General features: G+C 51.9%; 1 protein-coding gene and 1 non-coding gene across 2 annotated transcripts in view; both read right to left on the reverse strand.

Moving 5' to 3' along the window:
• The window catches only part of LOC146869802 (uncharacterized), a 508,722-nt gene that overhangs the window by 175,892 nt on the left and 307,806 nt on the right, over window positions 1–25,024 (reverse strand). Inside the window, exon 15 of the mRNA XM_085640499.1 lies at window positions 2,261–2,545. Coding sequence (XP_085496625.1) covers window positions 2,261–2,545 — 285 coding nt within the window. The remainder of the gene's footprint in view (window positions 1–2,260; window positions 2,546–25,024) is intronic.
• LOC146869803 (U6 spliceosomal RNA) lies at window positions 14,958–15,064 on the reverse strand. The gene has a single exon (XR_014959977.1). It is a non-coding gene; the product is annotated as a U6 spliceosomal RNA (small nuclear RNA).

The following is a 25,024-nucleotide window of genomic DNA, read 5'->3' on the forward strand; positions in this document are numbered from 1 at the left end:
CCCCCTGAGGGAGCACATTTCCGTGCTAGACTTCAGAAGGCCCCGCAAGACCTTAGAAGCCCTGGTGCCTTAGCATCAGCAGGTGGATCCTAGCCTTTCCGCCACAATCCATACTTAAGTTCACCTCCAGTTTTGCGGGCAGGCCTATGAAGCAACACTAGAGCTACAGTGAGTCTCTCAACGAGGTCACATGACCCTTGAGAATTGCCGGCTCTATGGCGGTGCAACCTGTATGACCGCACCTGGCACTGACTTTGGGTGGCAAATATATTACGGTTTTAAAACTGCCTGCTGCCTCCTTCCTGGCCTCAAAAAAATGTCGGCAACAATAAAAATGTTATAATTCCGTTGATTAATGTTCTTCCTAGAAAGAGATAGGAGTTTTGTCTAGTAGAAGTTTTGATTCATGGAAAGGCTGCGCAGAGGGTTAATGTGCCTGCTGCAAATAACATGTACTATGCAGATCACAAAGTGCTCATAATGTAAATAGGTCAGAGGGTTACTACTTTTGTCAGAGAGATCTTTGGTTACTTGCAGTTTATAAGTTAAAATCCTAACATAGAACAGTGAGCTATTAACTGTCATCTAAGAGCCGCATGCAAACTGCAAGGTATAAATTAGAGCGATATAGTTTTTTCCCCGCAGTCTTTGATTATCCTAATGTTGCAAAAAGAGTTAATTTGGATAGAAATCAATTCAGATTATTAAAGAGAACCCCCAACCATGGTATTATGTTTTAAACTCTGAGTTTGTGTTGCTCCAGACTAACCACTAATAAACTAAACTGACCACTAGTATGGTTGTCATGTGACTTCTACACCTTGCAGTACTTTGTCTTATATAACATTTCCTATAATTTACACACATATAAATGATTGTCTCTGTGTAGTGTGTGTGATATAAAGTGCTCTGACACCCTACACTGGTATGAGTGGCACTGGAAATCAAATTAAATGCATCTGAGGTAGAGTGTGGTTAGGGAGACTTGAGGGGCACTGTTAAAGGGTGGTAGTGGGGGAACCTGTGGCGGAGGTGGTCATTGGGGGGCACCAACAAACAATGTTGCACAGGGCGCCACCAGCACTAAAGCCGGCCCTGCCCTTGAGGCCAGTTCGCCTCACCCAGTAGTACCTCCATTGGCCTTGTTTCAGCAGTAGTAGCTGCAACTCACCAGGGATCGGCAACACAGGATTTGCACGCACACCAAACTAAGTTTGCAAATTTCACATTCTCTCCGCTTCATGCACAAGCACTTTTAGCATGTGCTGCCTGCTTTGGGGCCGCTGGAATTATGCAGCAAAAGGACAAAATTATACCACAGTGTTGACTAAATTATGCAGAAAAAAAAGGCTGCAGCGTAATGCAGTATATTTTCTGACACTATTATTTTGTCATTTTTACACATGGCAACAGTCTCTGCTAAGATTTTGCCTCAGTACCAGTGTAACATACAAATGCAGCAGTGAGAAAGGTGATCAGTCAACCTTTGCGAAGGCCTGTCCACTTCGCAGCAACACAAGTCACATTTTTTGGTAACTTTTGATCCGTTTGAGCTACAAACAATTTATTAGTTAAAATTGTCAGATTATGCAGCAGATGTTGGATTATGTGGTAAATATGGCAGAGCCATAATTACATAGAAAACATTTGCAAACTAGGATATTTTGCCATCCATGTGTGAACTGCTCTTGTGGAAAAAGGGAGAAGTGCTGATGACAAACTCCATGGCTCGGAGACAAATGGCTTGTGATTCCACTTTTAAGCATAATCGGGACATTCTGTGATTGGAAACGTATCCCACTTTGTGAATGTATTTTAATGTCAATAACTCATATTAAACCTTAAATCAACGTGTATCCATTGGTTGAATTAAATAACTCTCATATGCTGTAACTGGTCAGTGAAATGCCAAACAAATACAAAAAATTAGGGTGTTTTGCGCATTCAGGCCACACCCCCGACTCCGCCCACTGATAAAAAATGCTGATTATACCCGCCCTCTGATCTCCGCCCACAGTAAGATGTTTTGCGCATTCTGGCCACACCTCCGACTCCGCCCACTGATAAAAATTTGATTATTCCCGCCCTCTGATCTCGGCCCACAGTAGGATGTTTTGCGCATTCTGGCCACACCTCCGACTCCACCCACTGATAAAAATTCTCAGATTATTTCCGCCCTCTGATCTCCGCTCACAGTTCCCCTACTATCTTTTCCCCACTTCGACTGCCAGTGCCAGTTTCCCACTCCAATGTCACTCACCCCCGGTCTGGTTGACTCGCTCCATGATGCTCCTCACATCAGCCATGTGGTCGTGTTCCCACACTCGGCCTCTGTGTGACTCGTTTTCCCAGAAGTGAGGTTCCTTAGCTGTGATGTCCTCCATCCAGGGGGTCCGGGGCCACACACTGGAGTTCCGCACGCTGGAGTTTTCACTGGTGTAACTGGTGATGAGGACGTCATCCAAGTATGCAACAGAGGAGTACTGGGGAACCCCCAGAAGGGGCCCCGAGAAGAAGGCGTGCAAATGCCTGAGGGAGTGTGAGTCTGAGGGGAGAAGAGGAGGATTAGAGACCAGACCTCACACGAGGGCAGCAGACCAAAGCAGTCCCATTAATTGTAAACTACACCCGCCTACCGCCAAGTGTAGCCCCTGCACTGCTTACTTACCGCACGGAAGGTAGCACTGTACCCACAGCACTCACCCATCACCCACACAACATGACATCCCAGCCCCTACTCCACCGCATACACAAAACAGCCTCATCCCGCCCCCACGCAACACGGCTTCCCAGCACATACGCCACCCTGTACATAACACAGCCTCTCAGTCAGTGCCCACCCCACACAACACAGCCTCCCAGCACCTACCCCATCCCTCACGACACAGGCTGCCAGCACCTACCTCACCACCACACAAAACAGCCCCCACCCCGCCCCCACACACTACAGCTTCCCAGCACCTACCCCATCCTGCACAACACAGCCTCCCAGCACCTACCCCACCACCTCACAAAACAGCACCCACCCCGCCCCCACACAACACAGATTCCAGCACATACGCCACCCCGAACACAACACAGCCTCTCAGTCAGTGCCCACCCCACACAACACAGCCTCCCAGCACCTATCCCATCCCGCACAACACAGCCTCCCAGCACCTACCCCACCACCACACAAAACAGCCCCCACCCCGCCCCCACACAATACAGCTTCCAGCACATACGCCACCCTGTACACAACACAGCCTCTCAGTCAGTGCCCACCCCACACAACACAGCCTCCCAGCACCTACCCCATCCCGCACAACACAGCCTCCCAGCTCCTACCCCACCACCACACAAAACAGCACCCACCCCGCCCCCACACAACACAGCTTCCAGCACATACGCCACCCCGAACACAACACAGCCTCTCAGTCAGTGCCCACCCCACACAACACAGCCTCCCAACACCGACTCCACCCCGTACACAACACAGCCTCCCAGCACCCACCCCATTCGCACACAATACAGCCTCCCAGCACCTACCCCATTCGCACACAACACTGCTTCCCAGCACCTACCCCATTCGCACACAACACAGCCTTCCAGGACCTACCCCATTCGCACACAACACAGCCTCCCAGCTCCTACCCCATTCTCACACAACACAGCCTTCCAGCACCTACCCCATTCGCACACAACACAGCCTCCCAGCACCTACCCCACCACCACACAACACAGCTTCCCAGCACATACGCCACCCGGAACACAACACAGCCTCTCAGTACCCACCCCCCTACACAACACAGCTTCCCACCACCTACCCCACCGCACACAACACCGCCTCCCAGCAGCTACCCCATTCGCACACAATGCAGCCTACCACACCCCGTAGACAGCACAGCCTCCCAACACCTACCCCGCCCCAGACACAAAACAGCCATACCCCACGCAACACGGCTTCCCAGCACATACGCCACCCCGTACACAACACAGCCTCCCAGCACCCACCCCACACAACACAGCCTTACAGCACCTACCCCGTTCGCACAACACAGGCTGCCAGCACCTACCTCACCACCACACAAAACAGTACCCACCCCGCCCCCACACAACACAGCTTCCCAGCACCTATCCCATCCCGCACAACACAGCCTCCCAGCACCTACCCCACCACCTCACAAAACAGCCCCCACCCCGCCCTCACACAATACAGCTTCCAGCACATAAGCCACCCCGTACACAACACAGCCTCTCAGTCAGTGCCCACCCCACACAACACAGCCTCCCAGCACCTATCCCATCCCGCACAACACAGCCTCCCAGCACCTACCCCACCACCACACAAAACAGCCCCCACCCCGCCCCCACACAATACAGCTTCCAGCACATACGCCACCCCGTACACAACACAGCCTCTCAGTCAGTGCCCACCCCACACAACACAGCCTCCCAGCACCTATCCCATCCCGCACAACACAGCCTCCCAGCACCTACCCCACCACCACACAACACAGCTTACCAGCACATACGCCACCCGGAACACAACACAGCCTCTCAGTACCCACCCCCCTACACAACACAGCCTCCCACCACCTACCCCACTGCACACAACACCGCCTCCCAGCAGCTACCCCATTCGCACACAACGCAGCCTACCACACCCCGTAGACAGCACAGCCTCCCAACACCTACCCCGCCCCAGACACAAAACAGCCCCACCTCACGCAACACGGCTTCCCAGCACATACGCCACCCCGTACACAACACAGCCTCCCAGCACCCACCCCACACAACACAGCCTTACAGCACCTACCCCGTTCGCACACAACACAGCCTCCCAGGACCTACCACGCCCCGTAGACAGCACAGGATCCCAGCACCTACCCCATCCCGCACAACACAGCCTCCAAACACCTACTGCACAACACAGCCTCCAAACACCTACCACACAAAACAGCACCCACACAACACAGCTTCCCATTACATACGACATCCGGAACACAACACAGCCTCTCAGTACCCACCCCACCCTACACAACACAGCCTCCCAGCACCTACCTCACGCCACACAATACAGCCTCCCAGCACCTACCCCTACCCCGCACAACACACCCTCTCGGCATCCACAACACTGCCAACAGCATCCACCTCCGTCCCCACAAAATATTGCTCCCCACCATGAACAATTCAGCAAGCATGCGTGTCAATGACTCGTGGCGGGGGAGCGGAGGTAATGTGCGGCCCCGCCGTCGCCAAATCTTGCATAAGCAACAGTCAGTCCCTTTATTCAGGATGGCAGAGCTGGAATTTACCTAAATAGTGCCGTGTTTGGTGTGCAACTCCATCTCCCCCAACCAGGAGGCGGAGGAGGAAGGTGAATTGGGGGAAGGGGGCAGGAAAAGCTTAACTGATAAACTGCGGATACGGTTCTAGGAGCCTTCAGAAACAGTGTTACAACACACTTTGCTTTGGACCTGAATCAGAAGTAAACTGCTGCAAGCTAGGGGGCTGGCGCCCTGGGCGTAGGCCCAGCTGCAACATGCTAACGTATGAGCAGGGGAACAAACATTTCCCTTCATGTTCAAGTCTTTTTCGTAACTTGGCAGAATGTTTGCTTCTCGATTTACATGATAAATACATAGTTCGATGGCTCGGGCCTTAGATTCATACCGCTGGCCCTGCTCTCACAGCCAGTGTCTTGTAAGGCCCTCCCCCCACGTGTGTTACATAGACCCCCCCCCCCCCCCCCATCACCCTCCCCTCAAAACAACGCCTCCCCATATCACTCACCTGCCTTGGCCGGAATCACACAGAGTACCCCCAGGAGCAGGAGGAGGGACGCACCCCAGATCATGATAGGGTGGGTGGGGGCTGCACTGAGGAGGTAATAATGTCAAACTGTTGTCCCGCTCGGCTGTTTGTCTTTCTTTTCTGTTTTCTTTCCACTTCTGAACTCCTCTTTGTGATCTGACTCAGCTCTCACAGTGCTTAGAAGCCACCTTGTCTCTGACTCGGATATACCATGGCTTAGAAGCCCCCGTCTTCGTTCTGATTCAGGTCCACTCCCTGCCTATGTCCTGACTGTACTCTGACAGTGCTTAGAAGCCTTGCCTTCTGTGCTCAGACCCAGCTCCAAGAATGCCTAGAGTCCTCACTGCCTGTCCGCTTACTGCTCTCCAACAGTGCTTAGAAGCCCTCTCTGCCTCGGCTCTGATAGTGCTTGGAAGCCTTGGCCGCCAGCGCTCTGCCTCGAATGTAGATGTTTGTTAATTTCCCGCTACTCTGGTAACACACCTCGGCTGAGACGTTGAAATCCTGCGGTGCTCTAGCGCCCTCCAGCGCACAGACGAGCCTCGACGTCAGATGAGCTGATTTCCTAGAAATAGAGGCTTTCGCATATTGGAAGCAAAGGAGAAGGCAATCATAGTTACAATGCCTACAATTTAACTCTTGGCTTCTACCAGGAAATAATGCTGCCAAACAACTCTGATGGCACCAAGGATACCATGCCAAGTTCTGGGCTTGATTCAAGGGAGTAGCCAGAAAATGTTAGTATCACCACACACACACACACTTTGATATGAAAGCTCTGATGGCACAAAGAAAGCAAGGCAAGTAAGTGATCCGACTCCTTCCTAGAAAAGCCCCACTCTCTTCCATCCGTGCATCTATCCATTCATCCTCTCACTCTTCCATAACCCTGCTGATATCCACTATTTCACTTTTACATTCATAAATTTTTCATGGATTATTCTATTTTCCTCATTCCATCAATCGACCCCGTCTGCCATTCACCACTACACCCACCCATTGACTATGCCTTCCATCCATCCATCCTTTACCCATCCACTCTGCCATCCATCCATCCACACATTCGTTCACCCGTCTTCCCACGCATTCACCCAAACATTAATTCACCTACTTATCCCTCTGTCCTTCCCCTGTGCTGTAGTGAAACCTGAGGGGGGCCCTCCAGCAAAGTACCTGGAGAGGCCCTCCCGCCCCCACACAGTTAGGAGCCCACAGGGCAGAGGTTCCCGCCCGTGCACAGTGCCAGAGGGTCCCCCTGGAGATCAGGGGAACCCCACATCGCGCCAGCTGTCACGCCTCTGCCCTTCCCTTCACGTACCTTCTATTCAATATTCCTTCTTTCCCTTTTCTATTTACCCATGTTTTGTTTTTCCTTGCTCTTCTATTAATGCTGTATTCCTCCATAGTGTCAATTAGGAGATTTTGTCTGCCGAGTTGCAGACAGAACAGGCCCGTACAGGGCCCCACCCCCACCGTAGCTGCCAAAGCGGCGGTTCACGACGCCCTGATTTGATTTAACAAGCATTGGCATAGCCACTAGGTCTCGCTTTTGGGACCTTCTAAGTATTTAGTTATGCAGCACAATATCCTTGGTGCAACCACATCAACTGTTGAGTGGCTAAACACTTATAAGGTCCCAAAGGCGAGACCTATTGGCTATGCCAATGCTTGGTGTTGTGTGTGTGGTTGCTTGTGTGTGTGTTTCTGTGGTTGTGTGTATGTGGTTGTGTGTGTGTGGTTGTGTGTGTGTGTGGTTGTGTGTGTGGTTGTGGGTGTGGTTGTGTGTGTGTGGTTTGTGTTTGTGGTTGTGTGTGGTTTGTGTGTGTGTGGTTTGTGTGTGTGTGGTTGTGTGTGGTTTGTGTGTGTGTGGTTTGTGTGTGTGTGGTTGTGTGGTTGTGGTTGTGTGGTTGTGTGGTTGTGTGGTTGTGGTTGTGTGGTTGTGGTTGTGTGGTTGTGGTTGTGTGGGTGTGGTTGTGGTTGTGTGGTTGTGGTTGTGTGGTTGTGGTTGTGTTTGTGTGTGTGGTTGTGTGTGCATGTGTGTGTGTGTGTGTGTGTGGGTGTGGGTGTGTGTGTGGGTGTGTGTGTGGGTGGGTGGGTGTGTGGTTGTGTGTGTGGGTGGGTGTGTGGTTGTGCGTGTGGTTGGGTGTGTGGTTGTGTGTGCATGGTTGTGTGTGCATGGGTGTGTGTGTGTGTGGGTGTGTGTGTGTGGTTGGGTGTGTGTGTGTGGTTGGGTGTGTGTGGTTGGGACTGGAGCATTTTGTCCTTGTGACAATTCTGTTGCGGCTCCTCGAGGGGCAGGGTGGTGGGTAGTAAACTCCGGCATACGGCCGACCGGAGTGAAGTACATAAATAAATAAAATGAATTACATTGTGCACGCTGTAACGCCATTTGCGGTGCAGCGTGCACAATGTAATTTGTTTTATTTATTTACTTTTGTACTTAACTCCGGTCAGCCGTATGCCAGAGTTTACTACCCACCACCCTGCCCCTCCACCGCCCCACCACACTCCCTTGAGGAGCCGTGTCTGGGAGTGGATGCATCGAGACCCGACCAGTGACCCATGTTCATAGCTGCCGGGTGTCCCTCTGTCAGTGCTGTGGGGTGCCCCACAGCGATGGCTGCCGGATGCCCCACAGCGAGGGCTGCCGGGTGTCCCACAGCGAGGGCTGCCCGGTGTCCCACAGCGAGGGCTGCCCGGTGTCCCACAGCGAGGGCTGCCCGGTGTCCCACCGCGAGGGCTGCCGGGTGTCCCACAGCGAGGGCTGCCGGGTGCCCCACAGCGAGGGCTGCCGGGTGTCCCACAGCGAGGGCTGCCGGGTGTCCCACAGCGAGGGCTATCGGGTGTCCCACAGCGAGGGCTATCGGGTGTCCCACAGCGAGGGCTGCCGGGTGTCCCACAGCGAGGGCTGCCGGGTGTCCCACAGCGAGGGCTGCCGGGTGTCCCACAGCGAGGGCTGCCGGGTGTCCCACAGCGAGGGCTGCCAGGTGACCCACAGCGAGGGCTGCCAGGTGACCCACAGCGAGGGCTGCCAGGTGACCCACAGCGAGGGCTGCCAGGTGACCCACAGCGAGGGCTGCCAGGTGACCCACAGCGAGGGCTGCCAGGTGACCCACAGCGAGGGCTGCCAGGTGACCCACAGCGAGGGCTGCCAGGTGTCCCACAGCGAGGGCTGCCAGGTGTCCCACAGCGAGGGCTGCCAGGTGTCCCACAGCGAGGGCTGCCAGGTGTCCCACAGCGAGGGCTGCCAGGTGTCCCACAGCGAGGGCTGCCAGGTGTCCCACAGCGAGGGCTGCCAGGTGTCCCACAGCGAGGGCTGCCAGGTGTCCCACAGCGAGGGCTGCCAGGTGTCCCACAGCGAGGGCTGCCAGGTGTCCCACAGCAAGGGCTGCCAGGTGTCCCACAGCAAGGGCTGCCAGGTGTCCCACAGCAAGGGCTGCCAGGTGTCCCACAGCAAGGGCTGCCAGGTGTCCCACAGCAAGGGCTGCCAGGTGTCCCACAGCAAGGGCTGCCAGGTGTCCCACAGCAAGGGCTGCCATGTGTCCCACAGCAAGGGCTGCCAGGTGTCCCACAGCAAGGGCTGCCAGGTGTCCCACAGCAAGGGCTGCCAGGTGTCCCACAGCAAGGGCTGCCAGGTGTCCCACAGTAAGGGCTGTTGGGTGTCCTAGAGTGAGGGCTGTCAGGTGTCCCACAGTAAAGGCTAGTCAGTGCAACAGCTGGTTCATGAAGCAATCTATTGATACACATTTTTTTATTTTTGCAATATTTTTTATGTTAACCCAAAGGGGTTCAGACAGTCCTTTGGGTTACCAAAGGTTCCTCTCTTTTTCTTTATAATCTTTTTTATGTTGCCAACAGAACGAAATTGTTATTCTTTTTAGACGCTGTGAGATTAAGTGATCTGCCTAGGTCAGCAGCTGTAGTCACTAGGCCACGTTGCCTCTCTTATATTGGAACTGCGGAGAGGGGATGTTATTTAACCTGCCACTCTCTGCCTTCTTCAATAGTGCAGGAGTTGCAGTGACACTGTGGCACAGTGGCGTGAGCGACACACCACTCCAATTATTGGTTGTTTTTAACTACAACACTATGAGATGGGGGGCTCAATTTCCTTGCTTCCTTTAGGGCCCGTGGCATCCTTGCCACGCTGCGTTTCTTAATTGCAAGTGGAGACAGAAACCCACAGCATTGCACGTCAGTGGAACCCTGCCAGGACAATATTCTGTGTAGTGGTGCACATATAGTAATAGCGCACTGAAGCATGCATGTGCGGTTCGTTTATTGCTGGGTACTGCCTCACTGCCCACTCCATGGGACTGTGACTGTGTCAGTCTATTGTTTAACGCCTTAGCAACAGACCTTCTGCAGTCTTCAGGCTCCACCACCCATGCTCCTGCCTGTCTGAGTGACCCTCCATCATTCTCCTCACTATCTGTGACTGTCGGGGTCTCCTTAGTGAGTATCTGCTAGTGTCTTCTCATCATCTGTCAGACTGCTGGTCTCTCATCAGTGATTGTCCCCTTCTGTAATTTTGTCACTGCCAGACTGCCCGTGTCGCACTGGTGAATGTCTGCTTGTGTCCTCTCACCCATCAATCATTTGCACAGGAAGTGACATCACTGATTTCCCATCAAAACCATATTTAAATAGGAAGCCAGGCAAGAAGACTTTATTCCCCATCATTTATCTGCACAGTAAATGACATCAATGGATTTAGCATTCTCCACCTGCACAGGAAGTGACCTCACTGGTTTCCTGCAAGACCATCTTTAAACAAGCATTTGCAATGCAATTGGTCTCGCCTTTGGGACCTTGTAGTGTTTAGCCAGAACTACTGGCACTGCCAATGTGTTTAAGTTATGTTATAAAAAAATACTTAATCTAAAAGCTATTAGCGATCACCATGGCAACAATCCTATGTGTGAGAATAGGCGGACTTCAGGTTAGCAACAAAGAGACATATGATGCCCGAGTTTGGTAGTTATTGTACACGTCAGGAAACCATGGTTCAGCCTCAGCATGTTTGGATGAGCTCCACAGAGGGTTGATGCTAGAAGGGGCTTCAGAGTGACGAATATTACAACCTGCAATGTGTAAGGAGAAGCAGTTGTGCACTGTTACAAGAGGGATTCAAGCCCTGAATCCAAAGTGTTCCCTGACGTAGCAAGCGCCCCTTGTGCCCTTTGTCACCCTATCCCGACCACTGGCACCTCTTGAAACATAGCATTCATGTAAATGTAAAATGTCCAGTATTTGTAAAGCGCACAGCTACCTCCGGAGAGGTGTCCCGGCGCTGGGGGCTGTCGGGAAGATTCAGCGAGCTATTGCCCAGGATCACATGATGCTGGGCTGACCTGCTGCCGGCACCGGGGATCGAACCGTGAACCCCAGGATCCGGAGGCAGTCGCCCTGGCCGCTGCGCCACACCCCTTCTGCAGTGCTCAGTAGCTGTACATCTAGGCTTGCACTTCACAAATCCAATAAAACATCCAGACATGCATACTACATTTCCCGGACACCAATTTTCAGCTCATATATGAGCAGAAAGATAATGGAATGGTATTGCCCCGATTACTTACCGGTAATCTTCATTACTCCGAGTATAGTCTTCCTCGCCACATGACTAACATAGTGAGCTTCAGCTCCACACCAGAACCCTCCAAAGCAAAAGCAAAAACAAAAGTCAGCCTCCCATGCCTCCCATCCCTTCCCAATATGGCCGACCCAGTCACCCATGACCCCTATAAGAGGCGGGCCAGCCCAACCCAACAGCCTGAAACTACCAAGCAAAACATGAAGCCGATAGCCAGACAGGGAGGGAGGGATGGGAACTCATGTGGCGAGGAAGACTATACTCGGAGTAATGAAGATTACCGGTAAGTAATCGGGGCATTACCTCCTCGTTAGTCTTCCTCGCCACATGACTAGCATAGTGAGCACATACCAAAGCCAAACGGCTTCATGGAAACTCACAAAAACCAACAGACCAGAAGGGAACGCCCACGAACGAGGGCAAAACCCAACAGGCCAGAACGAGCGGAAGGACCACCCAGGGGAGAGGCAACCACGAGCAGGAAGAACCAGCCTGGGACCGAACGACACCGGGAAGAACAAACACCCGGACCCCAGAGACACGAAGCGCCGGCAGGAACCAGCCGCAAGTAAAGGCCAAAGGGGGACAGAGAAAGGCTCCGGACCAGACCGCACGGAGCCAAAAGCCACAGAAAACAGGGCCCAGAGAGCAAGCCGGACCAAACACACTAGGACCGGCCAACGGACATCCCGAAAGAGGGTAACAAAAACCCCCCCCAAAAAAAAAAACAAGGGAAACCGAAAGAACAGAGGGCAACCCCACCACAGCGACCCGACAAAAAAGGCACAGCAGGCAGGGAGACGCAGTCTGAAAAACACAGCAACCCCTCAAGGGAGAACACCACCCGCAAGGGAGCCGAATCCACCAGAGGAATGGGGCAGCGGAACCAGACGGAAGCAAACTCGCAAGAGCCGCAAGAAAGGAAGAAGGGACGCAGAAGAGAAACAGAAGGGTAAACAAACCCCAGTCACACAAAGGACCCCCCGGAAGGGACCACGACCCCAAGGAGAGAACCCAGGCAGGAACAAGGGAACAAAAAGACCCCGGAAGGTGACAGAAACGACACCGAAGAGTTCCGGCCACCAAGTAAACTCAACCAGGCCACCGCAGAAAGCGGAGAACTCACAAGACCACAAGACCACCCACGCACAGAAGGCAGGGAAAGGCAGCGCCACGGACCGAGCCCGCCCCTCACAGGGACCAAGCGAGTCGCCGAAGCGAGCACCCACCAAAGGCGGGAAGGGCAGAAGGGCAGGGCGAAACCCGAACCTGAGCCACGACAAGATCCCCAGAGAGGCCACCAGAGCCGACAAGACCCGGCACCCCAAACCCAGGGACAAGAGACGAGGCCCCAAGCCACACCTGAAGCGCATGTGCCCGGAAGCAGAGAACCGGAGGCACCAGAACCCCCAGACAGGCAACAGCACATGCGGAAACAACAACCGCAAGTGAACCAAGACAACAGGGGCAGGCCCAATCGCAACAGGACAAAAAAAAAAAAAGCCCGGTCCACACAGAAACACCGGGAGAAGAAGGTAAAAGAAGAGTCTGAAATTTCGCCAACTTATGACACTTTGACAGCGTGTGCGGGACTCGAACCCATGTCCTGTGAGAGCCTTGAAAACCAGAGGCACAAGACATACCGGTGAGCAATAGCTCCTGGTAACGAGAAGGCCGAAGAGCCAACACCGGAGACCCAAAGGGAGCCAACAGCACCAAAGGGACCCAGAAGGACACCCTCACACAGGCAGCCACAAACAGGGGCGAACCCAGCAAACACCCGGGAGCACAAGGCAGGACCAGCAAGGAAGGGGAAAACCCCAGAGCAACCAAGGAACGGCAAATAGAAGCCAGACCGGAAAAACACCCAGAGTGAAAACCACAGACCCAGCCCAGAACAAAAAAGCTCACGACAACCAAAATGGGCATTGGAGAGCAGGACAGCATATGAGCGTCGTCAACCAACAAAACGGCCAACAAACGTACAATCACAAACAGATGAACGGCAGAGGGGACTCAACAGTAACAGAAACTGCGACCAAGAAGCCGAACACAGGCCCCTGCACGAGACGCACAAGCCCATAGAGCCACCAGCACCCAAACCTCCCAGCCGAACCAGGACAGAAGCGGGAAGAGGCCGGGGCAAACCGAGCGAGTTGCGGGACTCGAACCAAAGACGTGTGAGATCCAAAATAACCACAGGCACAAGACTTACCATTGAGCTATAGCACCTGGTTACACAAGCCGCCGAAGCGAGCACACAAAACACCATACGAGGAAGTACAGAAGAGTACGACAGTCTGCCAACCTACGACCCATTGACAGCAGATGTGGGACACGAACCCTTGACCAGCGAAAACCTATACAACCACAGGTACAAGACATACCACAGAGTGATAGCTTCAGGTCAACAGAAAAAACCAGGGGAGCAAGACAAAATCCCAACCCCCAGAGGGCAAAGAGAAGCACGGCGAACGGAAGAAGCCGACCGGAAAAGGTAGGCAAGAGCCAACCGCCGAGACAGGGCCCGAACACGACAGGGCGAGACCAAGAAGGACCCCAAAGCCCACAGCACCCGGAAGACCCAGGCGGGCCCCCAACCGGGAACTAACCAGGCCCGACCCAGCACAACCGCTGAAAGCAGACCAGGCCATGCGAATCCAGGGCGGAAAGGTACGAAAGAACCGCGGGCACAGAGCGGCGATTCACAGAATGACAAACTACGACACACTGACAGCAGTTGTGGGACTCGATCCCATGTCCAGTGAGCCCCGCGCCTCCAAACTGACAGAGGGGACCCACACGCACCCAGGCGCAAAAGTCTGAAAAACAGAGAAGCCCACAGCCTCCCCCACAGAGAGGGACAGCCAAATGCCAAAACCCAAACCCCAGAGCCCGCAATAGCAGGGCCTCAAGCACAAGGCGACGGCGGAGGGGGGAGCGCAGGGCAGGGCCGCGACGGCCAGAAGGAGGAGGAACCAGCAAGTGAACCCGACAAGGCAGGGCCACCATCCGGGATCCCAGAATCAACCGGGGCAGTGCAGAAGGAGTGGGGAGAGAAGGAAGGCAACACACCGTCAGCTCGCAGGAAGGACGACAGTGAAGCAAAAAAACAGTCGCCTACAACCACCACCGCCCGCAAACCAACCGAAGCCGCGACACACCCCACACAAGCCCGGAAAACCCACCGGGCAAAAGGATGACGCACGAGCGAACCGTGGCACAGGGAACCAAAACAGCGACCAGCAGTGCACGCCACAGGGACACAACCCGGGAAAGCGCAAAGAGCCCAGGCACCCCGAAGGGCACGCCGGCCCCGAGAACAGAAGTGCACAGGCACTCCACAGGACCATGTCAATCCACCAGGAAGAAAGAAAAACCGAATGGACCAGATGAGGAGTAAACTGCGACCACGAGCACGGAAAGCACTGCGTGGAAACACAACAGCGTAGGGCACATAGTTCAGCGAGAGCCACCAGAGGAAAATAGGAACAGCAGGGCCCCGCAGGACTCAGACCAGGAGATAGAGGAAGGCACAGCCAGAAGGAAGACGAGCGAAGCCATAGAGACCCGTATGGAACGCCTCATGAATTTGCGTGTCAACCTTGCGCAGGGGCCCTGCTAATCATCTCAGCAACGTTCCAATTATAGAATATGTGCTGCCGAAGCGAGCACCTAAAACAAGGAAGACCCCCACATAAACCCAAAAAAGCCAGGAGGGAAAACCGACCCCCCAGGAAATGGGAAGAAAACAGAAAAAAAATCAACCACGGTTGAGGAAGACATATCATGAGACGTAAAAGGAGAGGAGCGCGCACTCCATGGAGCAATACACGCAATCGGAAACGAACCCGGAATCACGAGAGAAAGAGGCACAGACCCGAACCACACGGGCACAGTAACTCCGTCGTACAAAACAACAAGGAGCCCCACAGTAGCCCGGGCAGGCAAATAGCGTACCAGAGGTAAAACATAGTAGCAGTATGAGCGCTAGGGGCTGTAGGAAGATTAAGCAAGCAAAGCATTAAATGAGAAAGTGCTCAGAGAACCTGCTGCGGGCCCCAGGAAACGAACCGTGAGCCTTGTGCGGAGCAATGAAGGTAGCTGCAGCGCTATACAGCAGGACCCACCACCAAACCTGCTCAGGAACAGCGGAACCGCCGCCCTAGGAGAAAAAACACGCCCGTGAGAAGCCCCGCCCATCGGAGCCGTGGGCGAGGCCAGAACCGGGAAACAAACGCGGGAAGAAGCCCAGCCGTAGCGTCGAGGACGGCAACCGCCCCGGACAGCAGAAGGTGAGCCGAACGCCAGCCCCAAGGGGCCGGCCCGTGGAGACAGGGACAAGGAGGAGCCGCCGCGGAAAACGGGCCGCTGGCTGCCCGAGGCAGAGCCGCCCCCCCCCCCACACGGTCGTGACGGGGCAGGGAAACGTACCAGGGGAGACACAACACACCAAGGCACAGTCCAGGCACCGGGTGGAAAGAAACACACCAAGGTACACAACCAAAGGGAACTGAAAGATCCACAGACAGCAACCAATAGGCCACAGCAACTCCCAACGCCCGGGTAAAACAGAAGGCAAATGGGAGCGCGTATCAGTGCGAGGCGAGGGGCCAGAAGGGAGCAGACACAGCACAGCCCCAGACCACCCCGCCGCCCCCCTATTGACCCCTGGCTCGCTAAAGCAGAGCCTAACCGGCCCCAAAGAGACCGAGGGAAGGAAGGGGGGAGGTCCAAAAGCCCCCAGAGTCCGCTATCGCAGGACCACCAGCCAAGGACCCACGCTCCCGCTATAGCAGGAACCACTTACCTGAAGACGCATCTGGAGAGTAACCATGCGCAGAACAAAAAAAACAGGCTGTTGGGTTGGGCCGGCCCGCCTCTTATAGGGGTCATGGGTGACTGGGTCGGCCATATTGGGAAGGGATGGGAGGCATGGGAGGCTGACTTTTGTTTTTGCTTTGGAGAGTTCTGGTGTGGAGCTGAAGCTCACTATGTTAGTCATGTGGCGAGGAAGACTAACGAGGAGGTAATTAGCATTTAAGCTCTAAGAAATGGCATGGAGAGGCTGTATTTATGCCAGACCCCTTTGTATTGGGTATGAGCTCCAGTACCCAGGGGCCACTGGCCAATCTTGTGGGGGTCACTTCCCTATCAGCATGGGTTGTGTATCAGATGCCACTGAGCACAACAGTGTTTCCATTTCAGATATAAGGTCCAAAGAGTGACTGAGTGTACCAACACCCACAACCAGTGATGTCTCAATTCCAGCCCGATGCCCAAATGCAACCCTACTTCTTCGCACTAAGCATTGCTCACGACAACACCCATAAGGTAAACATATCAACACGATGGCAGTAGTGGACTGTGTTTTGAAGTTTTGAGCTTTAGGTCAGGCTAACGTATAGTCAGTGCATAATAATTTCACGTTCTGCATATTTTAAAATTTAGCCTGTATAATTAGTCGCACAGCGAGGGCCGGAGTTTCTAAGATGCAGTGTCTCCCAAAGAAATACATTGCGCCTTGCAGTGTGCACCTCGAGCCAATAATTTTGATGTTTACAGTAAGGTTCTCTATTATTTGAGAGTTTTTTTTAGAGGTAAAAAAAAAAAGGCAAAAACGATATCCAAGCTTAGAACGCTCACCATGGGAATGAAAAGTAAGACTCAAACGTATTTAATAAGCAGAAGACATTCTAGCAGTGGTATTGCAACTCTTGGCATAAGGGGGAGAGGTAGTTATCATCAGCTAAAGAGTACCGCCTATGAACAGGTTAAAGTGAGTAGAGCGGGTGGGGGGGGGGGGGGTTGTAAAGCCCCACTCTAGCACTGGACTCACTTCACAACGCCTCCGGTCCAAGCGGAATGATATTATGTTTTAGGAGCTTATGGAACTTTTTCAAGGCCTCTTTGTAGGCACTTTTAGCTGCAGGCACATTGGATTTTCTCCATGCACGTTCCTTTCTTTTGCAGCGGCTTTTCTCCAGTTGAGTTCATCTGAGAACCAAGGGGCAGATGGGGTGGATCTGGCCGGGGGTATAAGACCTGAGTGGGGCCACCCTGTGAAGAGCAGCTGTCAACCAGGAGTTAGAACAATCGACATCGCTGTCGGGGGAGCCTACTAAATGAGGTAATGTTTCTTTGAGGGCCGGGCGCAAGGCATAGGCAGTAGCCCTGCTCCAGTTCCTTTTTACTACAGGGATTTTTGAGTATGGTGCGCTTTTAGCTTAATCCTAAGTAAGGATCACAACTTAGCAGCTAGAAGCAGGGGGTAGATTAATTATTGGGGGCTTCACAACATCCGCCTTACGAGCCTCAATCCGATTGCCCCCTCCCTTACTCCCTCTTAATAGGTGATCCCTTTGACACATACCATTTGTCCCCTTTGGGGCCCCTTAGATGGAATTTCGTTTGAACCCTTTTGTTATTATTAGCTGGGGTAGCCCTTGTGGGGTTACCGGACACAGCCTGATCCGTTTGGCATTGAACATCCGCTCTACCTTTCAACCCCACATAAGCCTTCTTGTTATTCTCCCCACACCAGGGTCCCAGTTGATCGAGACGGACGGTAAGTGGACTCAGTTCTTTAATGATAGTTTTGATTTTTCGTAAAATATCCCATATAAGACGGTCTACCCATGCTGATTGAGCAACAGTTCCACTCTTATTACGCACATTTGCTGGGATCATATCGCCCGAGGTGAAAGAAATATCTAGAAAGAGATAGAGGTGCACTCTTGGTTGTCTAAACCAAACTAAATTTATATAAAGAATTTTTGAAAAAGGGTGCTACACTATTGTAGTGTGTTGACATAACATATTTAAAAATGCCAAAGTGACAGGTAAAATAATCTGATTATAGTGTGCACTGTTCACAGGAACATAATGTTCAAAATTTAAAACATAATATACAGTTTACCACACAGTAAGATGAACCATCATTTTATCTTGTTGAAATATTGTAATTGATCAAACAGTTGCAAATAATATAATTCTTCTGAACATGTCCGTTCTATTAAAACAATGTTTCAATTCACAAGTATTGGGTTAACAGAAATAAATGTTTGATTTACAGCATGAAAAAACATATGTATGCACAATGCATGCTGTTGTATCCTCAAGAGTTCTTCATTTATATTACAGTTGCCATCACAAACAAATGTATGGCTGTCATGAAGCTCAATGCATTTCGGGACTCGCAGGTCCCTTCCTCAGGGGAAATATTTATTACATTGTTTATTAGAACAATATTTATTAGAACTTATGGTGAACTTTGGAATGCGACGTAAGGAGGTCTTTTTTTTGGAAGCCACAGTAGATTTAGAAGTGGGTTTGGCAGGCCTTTCCTCAATTTGGGGGCAGTCCATGATTGAAAGCCTCTCGGGTCTTCGACACCTTCTTGATTAGCCTGTGCTGTTCGCCCTCCGCAAACAAACGGGGTTGGGCTTTGTAGTGGAACCTGCTGTGGGCCTATCAGAGCACCTTGCAGAACCGAGGACAGTGACATCCACCCCTGGGTTAAGTCCATCTCTGTAGCCACTACACCTATGGCTCTTTGCAACATTCTAATAATAGAGATGGGCTTTGGAGCGATCAGGGGTGACTCGGACCTCCCTTGACAATTCCTTTGTCCCAGGGTATCAGTCACTAAGTTAGATGGTTAGCTGAGGGGGAAGAAACATATCCAGCAAAAAGAATATACCATCACTCTCCCTTTTGGGTACTTATTTCCATGAAGGCATAGTAGATGAAAATGAGTGATGAAGATGGAAGGGAGGTGACCCAGCCCAGCCTCGTTCGACCACAGACGGGCGCGGACGGGCCAGCACTTAGCCCAGTCTTCACCCAGGTAAGTGCCCAGGGGGCGTCCCGTACAGAGGGACCCCTAGCGAGATTCTGTAGGTGCCTCTGGGTGCAAGAAAACAGTGTTGGCGGCATCCTGCTGCAGGGAAGACCGGGGCTTGTGGTCCTGTCCGGCGTCCACCACCACCATCAGCAAACTCGCATCCCGTGCAGCAGGAACCGCAGCAAGATTTTGTAGGCGCCTCAGAGGGCAAGAAAACAGGGTTGGCAGCTTCCTGCTGCAGGGAAGACCTGGGCTTGTGGTCTTGTCCGGCTCCCACCGCCACTGTCAAAAAACTCGCATCCGGCGCAGCGGGAGCCCAAGTGAGATTTTGCAGGCACCTCCGAGCGCAAGAAAACAGTGTCAGCGGCTTCCCGACATAGGGAAGCCCAGGGCTTGTGGTCCGGTCCCCACCACCACCGTCAACAAACCCACGTCCCCATACATGCAATCCTCACACCATAATTCTCCTGAAGGGTGACCAGTACATTAACAACTGTCTTAGGTGGTAAATGTTTATATGCCAGGGGACTCCCCCTATGAGCAATTAGTAATGGAAATTTCTCTTTCATCTCTGAAATTAGGAAGCGAGAAGATTGTAAATACACATTATTGGTGGGTGATTTAATTGTCAAAATATCAAAGTATGTTTTAAGGCTATTTACAAATGAGCCTAAAGAAGGAGTGTTAAAAATTCCACCCACAATCTTCCCTCACACTTTCCAATAAAAGAGGTCTCTAGTTCATGCAAGTCTTCAGCAATAAAAAAATTGTAATAGTTGAGGGACAATTAAAAACGATACTCCAGCAAATTTTGAACATAAATCTTCAGCTAGCTGATCAATCACAGATTATGTAATAGTTCCTTTTACCACTCTTTAAGGATCTCAGATTTCAAAGTAATTGACGATTCCTTTAGCAATCATAAAGTATTTTCCTTTTTGATCGACCTGGCTCAAAAGGAAGCAGGGTCCTGGAACCTTAAGGACACCACAGTGAGCTTTGATAAATCACATGGTAGAACCCGCTGGTATTCTAAGGTAATTGCTAAACTGAAAGGACTAACCACGGAGCCACTGTCCCTTTCCCTGGTCTGATACTTAAGAACACAAGTGATAGGAAATCCCTGGTGGCTAAATCTAAATTAAATAACCAGGTTTCAGTAAAGAAACCACATTTTAATCCGATCACTACCCTAAACAGGGAGATAAATATATTATTTAGAAGACATTGTATCTCTTTTTCTGCTGAAAGAGGCAAAATAATCACTCTATTGGAAAGAAAACATTAGAGATGGAAGAAGAAAGAGGATTATAACTGGTTCAAGATCAAAGAAGCTGCCTCTCGGGAGGATACAAAAAAATAATTATATCTACCTGTTGTGGATGTAAAATAAAATCCCTCCCAACTCCTATAAAGGAAGATGAATGGAGCCCTTATATCAGTGATCTTTCCTCATCTAATTCTGGTACAGAGCGGAAATTGATCCTGTTGGCTTCTACCGATCACCCACCCGCGGCATGTGGCCCGCCTTCCATGAAAGAGATCAAAGTTATAATTTAGGGTATGGGAGTCTCTAGGGCAATAGGGCCCGATGAGAATCTATTCCCGTAATTAAGAGAGGCCTCACTGTGGGCTAGTTTTCTTACACGTCTTTATGCACATTGTTATCACTATTGAATAATCCCTCCTTCTCGGACAGGCGGTATCTCAATTCCCCTACATAAAAGGGCCCAAGGAATCACCCTCTAGTTACCGGTAAATTGCCCTACTGAATGCACCAGGAAATATATTCACTAAGAGTATTCACGATCGTCTTTCATTTTGGGTAGAAGAGGAAAAGATTCTTCCCATAGAAAAAGCAGGTTTTACAAAAGAAACACTGCGCATTGGATAACATCTTTATGCTGAAAATAATCGTGGAAATGTACGTGTCTATTCGTGGGCTTGCATTTATTGACTTTTACCACAGTTTTTTTTCAATCAATCATGCGTAGACAGGCATAAGCAGTGAACACTACCATTTTCCCACAGTATTAAATTACATCACCACGGCCAGAGGGCGGGAATCATTAGACATTATGCAGAGATATCATCTATACAGCTCGACTAGGATAGTGCCAAAAGCAGTAAAGTTAGTAAGGAATGATGGGCACATATGCAGGCACAGTAGCACAGATATGTCGATGACAGTCTCAATCCCAGTGCCTTGGACAGCTAAAGATGCAGGTGTATCTACTGTGGCCCAGTTCTAATCTCTAGCGAAGAGGTCGTGAGCTGGGGAACACGCTTGTCATATCTGCACACTGGGATCACTTTTTCAACTATGAACATGGTATCCAACATAGAAAACGAAAAATTCAAGAGAAAGGAAGAGAAGAAAGAACATGAAAGAAGAGAGAAAGAGAGAGAGGCCAAGAAGAGGTGGGGGGGTGAACAGTAGGTCCTTACTGCCGGGGGCGCAGGCCAACAGGACCAGGATGTTGTGGTATCCAAGGTCAATGGTGAGCGCTGGTTGCATACAGATGTTGGCCGGGGCTGCCTAGACCAGGGTGGGAGGGCGAGGTGTCCGGGGCCTATGGTGATGACCCCACCTGGGGAGGTGTGAGGGCAACGTCAGCAGTGTTTCTCCACAGGCTGTCAGCATCTGGAGGGTATACAGCATGCTGAAAGAGGTGCAAAGGCCGCAGCCTCGGAGGCTGGAGATGTGCATGCTCCAGTTTGCAGAAGTAGTCTACAAGCGGCTGCCAGATTTTGGTGAAGTTAGTGTCTCGTAACTACAGTTGCGCCATGAGCAACTCCATTGCCATCTTGTGCCACAGGCGGGTGAACCAAACGCTGATCGGTGGCGTTTCAGTTTTTTCCCAATAAAGAGCAATGATTTGCTTGGCAGCGCCCATCATGTGGAGGCTTAAGTGCCAGTCTCAACGGGTCATGGCACGTAGGTTCACCGGCCGGAGACCCAGGACAGTCGTGGTCGGATCATCGGCCAGCGGGTAGCCAATTACCATCTTTATGTGGCTAAGGAGCTTTTTCCGGTAGGTGGTCAAGAGCGGGCACCCCCACCAAATATGCAAAAAAATCCCCTGGGGCGGCTGCACAATGCCAGCAGGGAGGGGAGGAGGTAAGAAACAATTTATGGAGCCTGTGAGGAGTGTAATACCATTGTGCCATGAATGGTGGCCCCATTGCACGGGTGTAATGTCGGTGTCCGAAGCTGGCTGCCACTGCGACTGATAGGGATGCGGGACAACCCGCTGGGAATGTTGGAGGACTTGGTATGTACGAGAGATTAGGCCACTGGAATTAACGAAGGAGCGCACCAGTCGCTCAAAAGGAGTAAGAGGATGTGCGGCCGCCTGCGTCAAACCACATGTCTGAACCCAGTGTCTAAGTTGAATGTATTGAAATCTGGCCCCTTCAGAAAGCTGGAAGTCCTGCATGCATTGGTCAAAAGTTTTGAGGGAGTCCCCCATGAAGAGATTCCGAATCGTCCAAAAACCCCGTCAGTCCAGTCTGAGAAGTAGGACGGATGGCAGGCAGGCGGGAAATGTAAGTTGCGAGCGATAGGAGTGGGGGGGAAGGGTGGAAAGGAAGTGAGTCAGATATCAAGTACCGTTTTGGTAGGGACCGCTATGTAGGCCATCCGAGAACAGGCCACCCGCAAGAGCCAAGCAAGGTCCCAGATAGGTCGACAAGTCACCGCCCTATCCATATGAAACCAGACTTTCTCGCTCTCCCATGCCATCCACTCGGAGGTAAAGCAGAGATGGGACGCCAAGTAATATTCTAATAGGTTAGGACAGGCCAGTCCCCCCCCCTGTCGCGCCTCAGCATGAGCATCTTGTTTGAGAGGCGCAGTCTCCCCCCCCTCCAGATGAATGTGGTGAGTTCAGGCTGAAGATCCCTGAATCTGGTGCTGCGGGATGGGAGTGGGAAGTGTCTGAAAAATATAAAGAATCGTAGGGAGGATTGACATTTTGACCGTGTTCAGGCACCCTAACCAGGAGAGCAGAAGGGGTTTCCACACCTTCAGGTCCGCTAGGACCGCCCCCTTATACTCCTGCCAATTTGCTTGGGACCACGTGGCAAGGTCGGAGGTCAGATTGAGCCCCAGATACCGGATGGAGCGAGACGCCCATTGATAAGGGGCAAGAGATCACAGGGATCTCCTCAGCAGGAACTGCAAGGTTCAGAGCCCAGGACTTCTCGTAATTTAATTTAAGACCCAAGATTGGAAATGGAAATGGGGCTCGTGAGTTGGCCACTGACCTGCACCTGGGCCAGAGGGGAGAGATAAGGGGCCATAATTTGCGCGATCATCTGTGGGCCCAACCCTATTTTTTGTAGGACCGCTCGGAAGAATACCCAATCCACTCGGTCGGATGCTTTCTCAGCATCAAGCAATAACAAGCAACAGGGTATCCTCCAGTGGTGCGCCTTCCAAACTTAGTGAGCAATACGTCTTACGTTATCTGTGCCTTGCCATTGGCGAATAAAGCCCACCTGGTCCGGCTCGACGAGCCCAGGGAGGTACGGGTCTAGACGCATAGCTAAAAGTTTAGTGTAGATTTTAAGGTCCGTATTAAGGAGCGCAATGGGGCGAAAGGAGGAGCAGAGCGTGGGATCTTTTCCTGGTTTGGGAATTAAGGCGATTTCCGCCAAAGCCATTGATGTGGAAGGTCCCACTGTGTCCATGAATGAATTAAAAAGTCGGAGCAGGTAAGGCTTAAGTTGCGGGAGGAAGGCACAATAGAACGAGACATGCAGGCCGTCCGGGCCTGGAGATTTACCAAGTGGAAGGTCCTTCAGGGCGCCAGCGATTTCTTCTAGGGTGATAGGTTCTTCCAGAAGTTGAGCATGATAACAGCCAATTGAGGACCAGTCACAGGCGTCAAGGGCAGCTAGCACCCGATCAGGGCTAGACGAGTCCCCAGCATAGAGCGACGAGTAGTAGGCCTGAAAGGCTTGTAGTTTAGCCGCCTCGGTAGTGGCCCATGTACCGTCCCCTAGTTTAGGTTTAGCGATGTGTGCCTTGGCGGCCCGTGCCCGAAGGTGATGTGCCAGTACCATGTCCACCTTGTCTTCCCCCTCATAGTACCTTTGCTTCAAGGCCAGGGGAGCGTGTTCTGCTTTGTATGTTCTGTGTGCTCGTAGCTGGCCACGAAGCATAGCAAGACGTCTCTTGTGCAGCACCAGGGGGTATTCCTGGTCAAAACATTCCAGCACCTTTATGTCCCGGGAGAGTCTGTCTTCAAAGAGGCGGGCTTCCCGAGCCTGAGCTATGGCAATGGACGTTATGCAACTGCAGATCGTGGCCTTGAACTCGTCCCAGACCACAGGTCTCTGGGAGGTCATTGGACTCAAAATAGGCCGTGATAGCGTCCCTGAGTTCCGCAGCATCGATGGAGTCTCTGAGGACATGTGGAGGAAAGCACCACCTGGGAGAACGGTTGGAGCAAGAGGAGCGGTCTTGGAGAAGAAACTCCACATGAGCGTGATCCGAGACAGAGATGTCGGACATGGATGCCGAGAGGGTGTCCTTGACAAGGGAGTGGGAGACGAAGAGGTGATCAATGCACGAGTAGGAGCGATGAACATGGGAGTAATAAGAGTAATCACGGGCATCCGGGGAATGATAGCACCAGATATCTAGGAGTCCAAGATCTGTTAATTGCATCTTTAAGGCGGAAGACATAGCCCCCGTTCCATGAAACGATCCATCGCTGCGGTCAAGTCCCGCCTCCCACACCAGTTTGAAGTCACCCCCCAAGATAAGGTCAGAGTCTTCG

The sequence above is a fragment of the Triturus cristatus genome, chromosome 1_1 (genome assembly GCF_964204655.1).
Source record: "Triturus cristatus chromosome 1_1, aTriCri1.1, whole genome shotgun sequence".
Lineage (NCBI taxonomy): Eukaryota > Metazoa > Chordata > Amphibia > Caudata > Salamandridae > Triturus > Triturus cristatus.